Below are 12,647 nucleotides of genomic sequence, written 5' to 3'. Positions count from 1 at the left end.
CACAGGCTCAGTAGTTGTGGTGCATGGGCTTAGTTGCTCTGAAGCATGTGGAATCTTCCTGGATCAGGGGTCAAACCTATGTTCCCTGCATTGGCAGGCAGATCCTTATCTACTGCACCACCAGGAAAGTCGGAAAGATGTATTATTTATTTTTAAAGGTATGTTTAAGAGTAAGTTATCAACGTACTGATTAAAAAACTGTTTGCCAGAAGTTCCTGGGAAATGAAAACGGATACAGGCTTTTAATCTACAGTTGTTTTGTATTCATGTGCATCTTTTTCCAAATGGTGGGTCAATCCAATAAATGTTTGTTGTGTAGTTTCCATTGATCTCTACAGGCTTTTTCAATACTGTTGAGTTCCTTTGAAGTAAGGCATCGTGAATTATTTATCTTTTTATTTCTGGTGCCTAGCACATGCCTGGCACATGGTAAATAAACCGTAAATGTTTGTAGACTTGAACTGTTCAAAATTGATTTTGGAGTCAGAAGACCTGTTATTATTCTAGCTCTCCCATTCACTAGCTTTAACCTTAAGCAAGTTGCTTTGGTGCACCAAGTCTCCATTTCCACAACTCTAGAGTAAGATTCCATCTGATTCTAGAAGATCTGATACCAAGCAAAGCATGTAGTACTTATTGCTTATTTGTATTGATTGCATAATAAAATCTATTTGCAGACTTACCTAATTAGTAATGGATTAGATTGGTTTGCAAAGTATATCTCAGTTGATGATACTGGCATGTTGTTGCTTTTCAGTATACAAAGGCAACTTATATTTCATTTCCAAATATATTCTCTCTCTAGTATTCCTTGTACTTTGACCATTTTTTTTCTTACTGAATGAAAATAAAGATGGAAGAAATTACCTAGAAATTTAATCTATTCCCTTATTTTATAGATGAGAAAATGGATGTTTTGGAAGGTTATACTATTTGTCTAAAGCTGTTTAATGGCAGAGTTAGAACCTAGGTTGTATGATTTACACTTGAGTGATTTTTCCACATCAGGTATCTCCAGGCATTATTAGCAGTTTCTTGAGATAAAGATTGAAGAAGAAATGATCAAAATAGCTAAATTTATGGGCACGTGAAGAAAATACTTTTTTTCTTATTCTCAAACAGTTATTCTGGGGGAACTACTTTAATGCCTCATTTCTTGAGAAGTACAATAAGGAAAGTAGGAAAACAAAAATTGTTTAAGTTAGATGTATAAAAGCATTTAGTTATGGATCCTTTATTTTTCCTGAGAAATGAGGATGGAGAGAGGAAAGAAGAATGTCATAATTGAATTATGCCTTGTTATTCTACTATGAGGTTTTTCTTTGCCATTTTTGTAATTCCAGGGAACCTTCACCTTTTTAATAACAGCACAGTGGATAGCAGCAGACATTACTGTTCAGGTTGAATGAAAGGATAACCACTGTTCTTTCACTGTCAAAATCCTTAACCCCAGTTCTAGTTGCTTTCCACCATTTTTCCTCCAGCCTTACTATAGATATCACAGATTTTTTGTAAGAGCACAGAGAAGAACTTCATAGAGTTTGGAGGACAGTTTGGGATCAGGGAATATCCCCTACAAGGGGTGACACTTGAGATTTTAAAGAAGGACTAGAAGCCAGATTAGAGGACAGTTTAGGGACATCTAGAGGGGTTACAGCATGAGACAAAGCGTGAAAGGAAGAAACAGCAGAAAGTGAAGTACAAGCAGGTTTATGTTTTAGAGAGCTTAAAATGTGAAGCAAGAATGATAGGAGGTGAAGCTATAGTTTACATTTAATTCCCCAGGCAGTTCAGTGCAGTTCAGTCGCTCAGTCGTGTCCGACTCTTTGCAACCCCGTGGACTGCAGCACACCAGTCAGTAGAGAGCTGCTAATGGATTTTCCTTTTTTTTTTTTTTTTTTTTTGAGGGAAGTATAGAGTCAGATTCTGATTTCAATTAGATTAGCCTAATAGCTTGATACAGAATGGTTCTATTAGTTATCCTTGGTAAGATAACAACTTACACAAAAAGAACATAGCTAAAATGACACACATTATTATCTTTGCCTTGGTTCAGGAACTTGAGCATGGCTAACTGGGCTCTGTGTCTCAGGCTCCCTCACGCGGTGACAGTCAAGGTGTCAGCCAGGGCTGTAGTCATGCTAATGCTTGTCTGGGGGAGAATCTACTTCCAGTCTCACTGAAGTGGTTGTTGACAGTATTGAGTTTCTTTGGGGCTGTTGGACTGAGGGTCCCGTTTCCTCTCCAGAAGCATCTCTTAGTTCCCCTTGCCTTGGGCCTCTGCCTAGGGCAGCTCACAGTGTGGCAGCTTTGAACAAGCGAGAGAGCAAGGCGGGTGGAAAAGATGGAAGCCAGAGTCTTTTACTTTAGAAGCATCACTTTTGCATACTTGATGCATTAGGAGCAAGTCACTGGATCCAGACCACTGTCAAGGGGAGGGGATGACACAAGAGCACGCACACTAGGGAGGCAGGGGTCTCTGGGATCCATCTTTGAAGCCGCCTGTCACAGTGGACTTAAGAAAATAAGACTAGAGGCAAAGGGACCACTTAGGAGGCTATTTGATAATCCAAGTGAAATGATATGGAGATTATTGTAGATGTAAGTAATAGAATGAAGGAGGGTGGTGGAGACAAGAAATGCTTAGCAGGTTAAGTCATGAGAACTTGGTGATTTAGAGCATGAAGGTTTTAAGGGAGAAGAAGCAATTAAAGGTGGCATCTAATTGTTTTTGACTAGCAAATCACCATCTGACTGAAGAATATTTTTGCTTGAATGTGTCGTCAACTCCTGTCCATGTTGAGCTTTTATATGCATTACTGCCATTCTCGTCACACTTTTAGGTATCTAAACTTGCCCTTGGTGTTGCTTTCCTGGACTCCAGCTTCCCAGTATCTCAATATCTCTCAGTGTCTGTTTAATTTTCCTATTTGTCTCTGTTCCTACTTTTACCCTCCTTACCTAGCTACTTCTCTCTGTACACAAAGTGTGGGAACAATTTCTTAATTTCTTCTCTGAGGCCTTTCCTTTTTTAATCTAGATTCTAAAACATCTAATTGCTAGATACATTTATCTTTCATTTAACCAACAAGTATTGTAGGCCCACTTTGTGAACTGCACTTTACTGGGCCTCCTTGGGAATATAACAGCAAGACAAGCATTGTCCCTAATCCTCTAATCATTAATATCTTCTCTTTCCTTTCTGTCTGTCAAAAATAACACTAATCTTTTTAGTTATCCACTTCACCTTCTACCTTCCTTAAAAGGTGTATGTTTTGTTTTGTTTTGTTTTCTCTTTATCTCCTACAGCTATTGGATTTCTGGGGTTTCCTAAGCGGTTCAGTTGTAAAGAGCCCACCTGCCAATTCAGGAGACACAAGTTTGATCCCTGGGTCGGGAAGATCCCCTAGAGTAGGAAATGGCTACTGACTCCAGTATTCTTGCTTAAAGAATTCCATGGACTGAGGAGCCTGGAGGGCTACAGTCCATGGAGTTGCAAAAAGTTGAACAATATTGAGCATGCACACATACCTTTAGCTATAATCAGGAGGGGTTTTTCTCTAGAAACATTGAGATTCTATAAGTTTAAAACAAAGCACTGGCTTCAGCTATTAAGTGTAATGAAGCTATTCCTGACCTTGCCTTTCAATCAGCATCAAGCACTGGAGCAGTGAGTGTCTGCTCACTTCAGTGACTTACTGGACTCCCCCTAGAGGGCTTTCTAAAAATACTGATACTTCACCTTTGCCTCAGAGATTCTCATTCAGTATGCTAGGAATGAAAACAAACCACACTCTTAAGGTGAATTTGATGTGTCGCTAGTTTAGAAAACTGTTGCAGTAGAGTCACCTGTACCATTAACTGTTTTGTGTGCATTTAACCATCTAAATAGCCTAAAGCTATAATTTCCAAATACCAGTTACAGACTAATTACATCAATTCATACAGTCTTTAGGGCCCTGTCACTAGAGGTGCTGATTCTTCACTAGATATGTGGTAATATCCAGGCTTCTTTTTTTTTTTTTAATAATCAAAGAAGATTGATACATAATTGGATTGGAAAAACATTGAATGAATGAACCTAATATACTGTATTAATTTTTTTTTTGTATTTTCCTTTACAGAACTGTTCAGATAAATGCATATAGATGTTTGATAAGTGTTAAGGACCAGGCAGCCATGATATGCTTTATAGATTATCTTGGAAGATTCTAGCCATTTGAAGTCATATTTTAAATGGTAGTTAAATGACTGCTTGTGTTTAGAGTCTTAGATGCTCCAGTACTATTCAGTAGTATAATATTAGTATTATACTAATATTTCATACACTGAAATATTTCATTTAACTCTTTTTTGATACCCTGATATATTTCATTTAAGTCTTCTACTTTTTACCTTAAATAATAACTTTTTTGTCCCATGAAAAATTTGGAACAGTGACTGGATTCTTTTTCCTCATATTATTCTGATAAATCTTTGTTATATTCTGCTGTCAGGAGGGATATTATTACTTTCTTGCAGGATGGGATGATCAGAATGTGGCTCTAATAAGTTTGTTGTCTTCCTTTTCTATAGTGTTATTCCTCTCTTAAGAGAGTCTGTTGGAATATTAATGCAGAGAACTCCTCCACTTTTGGAAAATACTTTACCTCAGTGCTATCAGAGGGTAAGTTTCAATGCTTCCAAACCATTGGGTTTTAGTTGTTTCCAAATTGTTGGGGTTTCAACTTTTATAAATATGGGTAGCATGTGTGTATAATTTAGTATTTCTTCCAAGATTAAAAGCTGACCATGAAAGCCACTTAAACCAGAATAAAATCATTGGAAAATATTGAGCTTCACTAAAGAAATGTGGTAGAAATTGTCCTCATCTAGTCTAGAAATCCAGCAGCTCTTTTAAAATATGAATATGAATAGCAGATGGTATAAGCATTTCTTCAACATATATTTTGTGAGCCCCCCATCTTTTATGCCATATATTCTTCTAAGGTCCTAGGGGTGTAATGGTAAACAGGAGAGACAGGGTCTATCAAAGTATTTATGGTCTGGTGGGGAAACGCAGGCACTAAACAAGAAATAAATAAGGAAATACCAGTGATGATTACTATAATAGAAATGAAACAAAGTGAGGTGGTAGACATGGATGGCTACATCAGATTTATTGAGGATGTCATATTCAAGGAAGCTGAAATGTTGTTGATTAGAAGGAGCCAGACATGAAAATCTTGGAGAAGAGTGTTCCAAGCAAAGGAAAATGCTAATGCGATAAGTTCTATGGCTGGAATTAATTTAGTGTATTTGAAAAACAGTGAGGAAAAGCCATTGTGGCTGAAGCATAATAGATAAAGGGAAAAGTGGCTGGAAAGGCTGGAGAGAATGACAGGGGACAGATGATACAGAAGTGCTGGTCTTACTAAGAGGTTTAGATTTAATTCTGATTCTGTGGGGAGCATTAGAAAGCTTTTATGCTGGGAGAGTGTCACAGAACTTAAATATTAAAGCTTATTCTGCTTGCTATTAGAGAATAAACTCTAGGAAGAATGAAAGCAAAGGAAGTTAATTTGAAAAGTTATGGCTTGGACTACAGTGGTAGCAGTGACAGTGGAGCTAAGTAGATATTTTGGATAAGTTTTGAGAGATAGATTATATTAGCAGAGGGGAGAAAAGGTGTTGAACTGCAACTAGCTAGATCCTAATACTATTTGTTGAGGTTGATGGGGGTGTGAGAGTGGAAAATCCTCTCATATCAAGAGTTCTATTTTGGATATGTTAAGACTGAAATGCCTACTATACTTGCAAGCGAAATGTCACTGAAGTGCTTGGATGTGCAAATCTGGAATTTTAGGGACTGATTAGAACTAGGAGGAGTTTTGATTCATCAACATATAAATAGCCTTTAAAACATTAGGATTGTATGAGATTGCCATGGAAGGATTCAGCTCTATTCTTTAGCTCAAGTTTCAACTCTCAAGATTTAGAGCATAGATAGAAAGGGAGCTGGAAAACCCAGAAGTTGAAGAAGGAGGAAGTAATCAACTGTGCCAAATATTTCTGTGAGGCAATTCTAATAGAAACAAAGAAGTGACTGTTGACTGGCATCATGAATGGCATTAATGGCCTTGATAAAAACATTTTCAGTAGATTTTGTGCAAGCTTCATATAGTAGATTAGGGTGGAAATGAATGGGGGAAGTAGAGATAGTGGTTACAGTCACTTCTTTTAAGAAGTGTTGTTAAAGGGAGTAGAGAAATGAGCTGAAAGCTTGGCTATGGATATAGTAAGAAGGGGAAGAGAATTTGTTAAAACAGCATCCCATAGAACATTCCCCAGTAATGGAGGTATTCAGTAATTACCTTGTCCAGTATGGAAGTCACAAGGAACCTGTGGCTGCTGAGCATTTGAAGCTTAAGGATTTTGTGTTAGTGCAGCTAGTTTTTTGATTTCATTACATTTTCATGCATTTTAGCCACGTGTGTCGAGTGACTTCTATATTGCACAGTGCAGTTTGGGAGCATGTGTGTTGCTAATGGGAACATGCCAACTGAGAGGAAGAAATTGATGATATGGTAGTGAAGCAGATTAATTTAATGAAGGAATGAAGTTCTTGAGAAGGTGAGAAGGGATAGGATCCAAAGAGTTATGGAGGAATTAATTGTAGCTAGGAGCCAGGGGTACTGTATCCCACAAGGGAAGACAGAGAATGCTGAAATAGATGAGGGTTGACTGGTAGATTTGGTGAGTCAGAAGAGCTTTTCTGTGTGGCTCTATTTTCTCTTTGACTTACAGGGCAGTGTAATCATACAGAGAAATGAGAAGACGAGAGGAAAAAAGAGAAAGTGTAGAATAGTTCTTTCTGACATAGGGAAAGTGAAATGCTGCCCGTTTGACTTTTGTGGTTTTATGATTTTAAGGGAGGACCAGTCAGCATAATTGTGGAAGAGAAAGGGACAATTTAGTGAATGCCTACTCTAAGCTGGCCCCTATACTAAGTGATGTACATATATTGTTTCTGTTCTTCAAATTAACCATACAGGCTAAGTTTCCTATTCCTTTCCCTAGGAAAATTGAGTAAAATTGAGGCTCAGAAGATTTAAATAACTCAAAGATCACAGATGGTAGCGGCTGAATCAGGATTCTAATCCATATAATTCTGGCTTTAGAAGTTCCTGCTCTTTTTGTTACACCACACTGTCAGAACAAGGAGAGCAACATAGACTTTCATCTGTAACTACACTTTCTGCACATTTTTAATTTGAGGAAAGTTAATGCCAATTTCTGTAAGAGTCATTCCTTAACTTAGGCTTTAGAATAACTTGCAAGAATGTACTTATACTGCTATTTCTATGGAGGTAGGAGAAATCTCTTCAGTCAGCATGTTGTTTCACTAGCATTGGTGTTTCACTACACCATTCGTGGGAGAAGGTAATGGCACCCCACTCCAGTATTCTTGCCTGGAAAATCCTATGGGTGGAGGAGCCTGGTAGGCTGCAGTCCATGGGGTCGCGAAGAGTCGGACACGACTGAGCGACTTCACTTTTCACTTTCATGCATTGGGGAAGGAAATGGCAACCTACTCCAGTGTTCTTCCCTGGAGAATCCTGGGGATGGCGGAGCCTGGTGGGCTGCCGTCTATGGGGTCACACAGAGTTGGACATGACTGAAGCAACTTAGCAGCAGCAGCAGCACACCATTCGTGAGGATAATCTTTAGAAAAACGTAGAGGATGTCAACTTCAAACTGCTCTGTCATCAGAGTCCTGAAAGAGGAAGAGAAAGTCCACCTTGCCCTGTTTCCCCAGTAAAAGCAGTTTTGTTTTTTCTTAAATGAGCACAGTAGGTATTGTCTCAATTTCCCACCAGGAGTCTTGGAGCTGAAAGAAGGTAATCCTATATGCATCAGATTCTGATAAAAATAAGTATTTTGATAAAAAGTTCAACCTTTTCGTAGTTAACATCTCAAATAGATTACTTAAGAATCAGAGAATCTCAGAATTTGAAAAGATCTTATTCACTTGGTCCAGACTTCTGTCTGTTGCAAGAATCTCCTCTGCAACATTTAGTTGGTCATCCAGCTTCTTGACCATTTCCAGGAACCAGTGGTTAATCTCTTCACAGAGTAACCTCTTTCTCTTTAAAGTTGATCTAATTGTTATAAAGATCTTTTTACATTGAGCCTCTTTTAATTTCTGTGTTCTGATCTTAGTTCATCTCTTCCAGATCTTCTATCTACAGAGATACTGAACAATAGCAATAGTTTGGGCATCTTTGTAAAGATTTTCCTGATCTTCAATGGAATACATCTAATGTTTTTTTCCATAAGCGTTTTCTATACATTTTTGGTAGATAGCTTTTAGTAAGTTAAGGAAGTGTCCTTCTAAGCATAAATAGGGGTTGAATTTTATTAAGTAATTGCAATTCTTTTATTAAAATGATTGTGTGATTTTTCTCCTTTGCTTCATTAATTGAAGAATAACAGTAATAGAATTTCTGATGTTTATTGTTTCCCTCTTGGGATAAACCTAACTTAGTCATGATACGTTGTTTTTTTAATATACTGTTGGATTTAGCTTACTTAATTCATAAGAGAATTCAGCTTATATGTTACTGTCTTTATCTGGTTGGGGATCAAGATTATTTTTCCTTAAATGAGGTAGCGCCTCTTTTTTATTTTCTGGCAAAACTAAGAGGTTAAGTTACTTGAAAGTTTTCCCTCTGGGGCTTGACAGGGCTGAGGAGGCTTTATGAAAGAGAACTTCTATTACCTTTTCAATTTTTAATGGTCCTTTCATATTTTCTGGGGTTTTTTTTTTCTTATATTACAGGATTTTCTGTATCTTCTGAAATAATTTCCCCAAATTTATTCATTTTTGTCTAGTTTCTTAAAATTGTGTTTTCTGTTTTTTTTCTGATTTTATTATTTATTTTTTTCCAGGTTTAGTGAGCTAAAATTGATAAATTAAAATTATATATATTTAAAGTGTACAATTTGATGTTTTGATATACATGTACACTGTGAAATGATCACCACAAAAATTGGGAACACTTCACAAATTTGCATGTTGTTCTTGGACGAGGGCCAAGTTAATCTCTGTATCATTCTAATTTTAGTATATGTGCTGCCAAAGCAAACACCAAAATTGAGTGTTTATTCAAAAGCAAACACCAAAATTGAGTGTTTATTCATTTTATATACATACATATACTGTTTATTGAGCACTTACTTGCAGGCCAGGCTTAGATGCTTATAGTTTTAGGTGTTCAGGATACAAACATGAAACTCAAAAATAAATCCCTGCTCTTATTGAGCTTGAGTTCTGTCAGAGTAGACAGGCAATAAACAATATAAATAACATAAGTAATGTGGCGTGTGTCACTAGCTGCTGAAAAGTAAAGCAGAGAAATGTAAAAATGAAAACGTTGTTTTATCTAGGATAACAGTAGAAAGGCTTCCTGAGAAGTTGGCGTTTGAGTAAAGGCCCACGTAAAGTAGACCAGTCATGACTGTGAAAGGAAGGACACTCCAAGCAAAGGGAATAGCAAACCCTGAGACGGGAGTGTTTCAGACTCTTCACAGAGTGGTGAGAATGCTGCTATAGCTGGGGAAGAGGAAGCAAGCGGGGGAGGAGGAGGAGGAGATCATCTGTGAATGTGGTACATGACAAGCGGCCACATCACATGGGTCCATGTGAGTTATTGTGGAAGCATTGGTTTTGATTCAGAGTAAGATGGGAATCTACTGAGGATTTTGAGCAGAATGAAAGCATCTGACTTAAAGCAACAGAATCTCACTTGGGCTCCTATTTTGAGACTAGATGAAGAGGTGCAAGGCTAGCAATACGGAGACCGCTTAATCAAACTAGAGTGGCTTTAACTGGACTGATAGCAGTAGAGATGGTGAGAAGTATAGGATTCTACTTGGTTGTGATATATTGTATACTCGTATGTTGATGCATTCATATAGTATTCCCTTTTATGGTTTTTTAAATTGATTATTGGTAGTTTTCCTTTTTCATTTTGTACTTTGTTTAATTACATATTTATTTATTTTTTTTAACTCCATCAGAGTTTGTCTTGTCACTGGTTCTCAACCTCAGGGTGAGGAACATTTACGGAGCCACTGGAAAGACTTAGAGCCATCCCTCCCGTTTTTGGTTGTCACATGAGCTGGGGAAGGGTATATGTTTGCATTTAGTTTCCTGGGTCCTGGGAGTGCAAAGATGCTGTAGTTTCTGACAGTTGTACACAATGAAGACTCATCCTGTCTAAAATATGCCTCCATTGTGTATAAAGCACTGACTCTCTAGCTTACTGATTTTTTCAAAGAAGTAGTGTTTTGACATTGAGAATTACATCATTTCCACATTTCTGCTTCCCATCCTTTCTTTCTTTCCTTTTTATTTCTTAAGTTGACTTTGTTGTTCTTTTCCTAATTTCTTAGCTCTTTTGTATTTATGTTTATCCTCTGACCGATGTATGGTTGACTCTTGAACAGCACAGGTTTGAACTGCACGTTCTACTTATACATGCAATTTTTTTTTTTCAGTAGTAAATACCATGGTACTACATGATCCGTGGTTGGTTGCATCCTCAGATTTTTGACTGAGAGGCAGGCTGGCGTCCCTTCCCCTGCACTGTTCTCCAGTCAGCTGTATTTGAAAATGTAAATTTCCCCTAGGCACTCTCTCACCTATGCCCTACAAATTTTGATATGTGTTCATTTATATTTCCTGAACACCTGTCATAGTACCAGCACATAGTAAGTACTCAATAGGTATTTGTTAAACAGTTCGAACCCACCCCACCAGCCCACGTTTTTCCTTAGAGGGTAGAATCCATGTTTACTGATGTGTTGTGTAATGATTTAAGGTGCATCCACTTATATTTGATTTCATGTTAATATCTGCTCTTCATATTTTAGGTGCAGCAGTTGCAAGGAGTTTACAGTTTACAAGAACAGCATTTCTGGACCCTATGTTCTGATGTTTATGTTGGAACCTTGAAATTAGTAGTAGCACCTGATGCTGATGCCAGGTGGATTTTAAGCCAAACGCATAACATTTTTACTCAGGTATGATATTTTTACTAACCTCTTTTAAGGGTCTAAGAATTTATTGTATCTACTAGTTTTTAAAATATTTACTATTTAAATATTAAATGTATATATATTCTATACTGTGGGGTACATATAAAAGATTTTTTCAATCACAGAGTCAAATTTGGGAGATCCTTGCTTTGGTGAATACTCTTAATGAAGATAGTCCTATTTATTCATCATTGAGCTGATTTGAGCCCCTTTATGAAAAAGTAGATTCTCCCTTACTGTATACTCCTTATAAGACATGTTAAATGCTATCTGAAGCTAGGAATTCTAAGATAGTATTTGGAATAAGAATAATGCCTGGTCAGTTGCTTTAACTTAGGGCAAACTCTCTTAACATTTTTGTCGATAGCAAAGCCACCACTCCTTCTTTGTGATTTAGTGACTTAAGATCTCTTGAGTTTTCTTAATTCTATATGTGGAATCATGAATTGGTCAGTTCATGGCTGCAACCAAATTATATCAGGTAATGTTTATGCCATCATGAGTTGACATAGTAACTGATAAACTAAAAGTGATTACTAGGCTATTCTGAACCTACTGGAAAATAAGCACATCATGTCAAGAATATCTGAGGAGAGAGAGACCACAGATTTTTTTTTTGGAGGAGGAGTCTGGTTTGCTGGAAATATTTGTCAGAAAATGTAGATGTTGACACTGCTGCCAAATTTATCTAACACATAACCTAATGTGGAAACTGATTCCACTGATGCCATAAAAATCTGTGCCTAAAAACTGACCCAGACCTCCTGATGTGATGCAGTGGGAAGTATACATGACCTGTGTGGTACTCTTGTCAGAAACGGTTAATGTAAATCCAGTCACTAGTAAACAACCAGACAAACCTAGCTGGAGGCCTGTCACCCTGGATTCTTAAAAAGTGTCATGAAAGGAATAAAAGGAATTATAGGGGCTTTTTCTAAATTAGAGGAGACTTCACAATTAAAGTGAAGACTTTAAAGTGGAGAAGGAAATAGCAGTCCACTCTAGCACTCTTGCCTGGAAAATCCCATGGATGGAGGAGCCTGATAGGCTACAGTCCATGGGGTCGCAAAGAGTCGGACACGACTGAGTGACCTCACTTTCACAATTAAATGCAGTGTGTGGTGCTTGATTGGACCTTAAACTGGGGAGAAACATCACAAAGGAAACTGCTGGATAATCAGGAAATTGAAATATAAATACATAATAGTTCACATAATTGTGTAGGTGTTAAACTTCTTGGGTATGATATGGTATTGTGGCTATAGAAGAATACTCATGTTCTTAGGAGATACATGCCAAAGGCTTTAGTGGCAGAGCATCAGGATGTCTAACTTTTCAGTGCTTCAGCAAAAGTGAAAAGGATTACAAATAAATACACATACAGAAAAAAAAGCAAATATGGCAAAATGTTCGTGATTGGTTTATATAAGTGATGGGCAGATAGGTATTTATTGTGCTCTTTTCTTGTCTTTAAGTCTTTTCAAAATAAAAAGTTAGAAAATAAAATTTCGGTGGCTCCTCATTATCACTAGGATAAAGCCCAGACTATCTAGCATGACCCAGTT

At 37.4% G+C, this 12,647-nt stretch overlaps 1 protein-coding gene and 1 non-coding gene across 2 annotated transcripts in view; one reads left to right on the top strand and one right to left on the bottom strand.

Annotated features, from left to right (window-relative positions):
* SLC30A7 (solute carrier family 30 member 7) overlaps nt 1-12,647 on the top strand; it is a 93,838-nt gene that overhangs the window by 73,208 nt on the left and 7,983 nt on the right. Inside the window, exons 9-10 of the mRNA XM_068964581.1 lie at nt 4,576-4,666; nt 10,918-11,067. Coding sequence (XP_068820682.1) covers nt 4,576-4,666; nt 10,918-11,067 — 241 coding nt within the window. The remainder of the gene's footprint in view (nt 1-4,575; nt 4,667-10,917; nt 11,068-12,647) is intronic.
* On the bottom strand, nt 9,028-9,131 carry LOC138074704 (U6 spliceosomal RNA). Its single transcript, XR_011144522.1, has one exon. It is a non-coding gene; the product is annotated as a U6 spliceosomal RNA (small nuclear RNA).

This window comes from Capricornis sumatraensis, chromosome 2, assembly GCF_032405125.1.
Source record: "Capricornis sumatraensis isolate serow.1 chromosome 2, serow.2, whole genome shotgun sequence".
NCBI lineage: Eukaryota > Metazoa > Chordata > Mammalia > Artiodactyla > Bovidae > Capricornis > Capricornis sumatraensis.
Note: the sequence above shows the minus strand (reverse complement) of the source record. Positions and strands in the feature narration are given on the sequence as shown.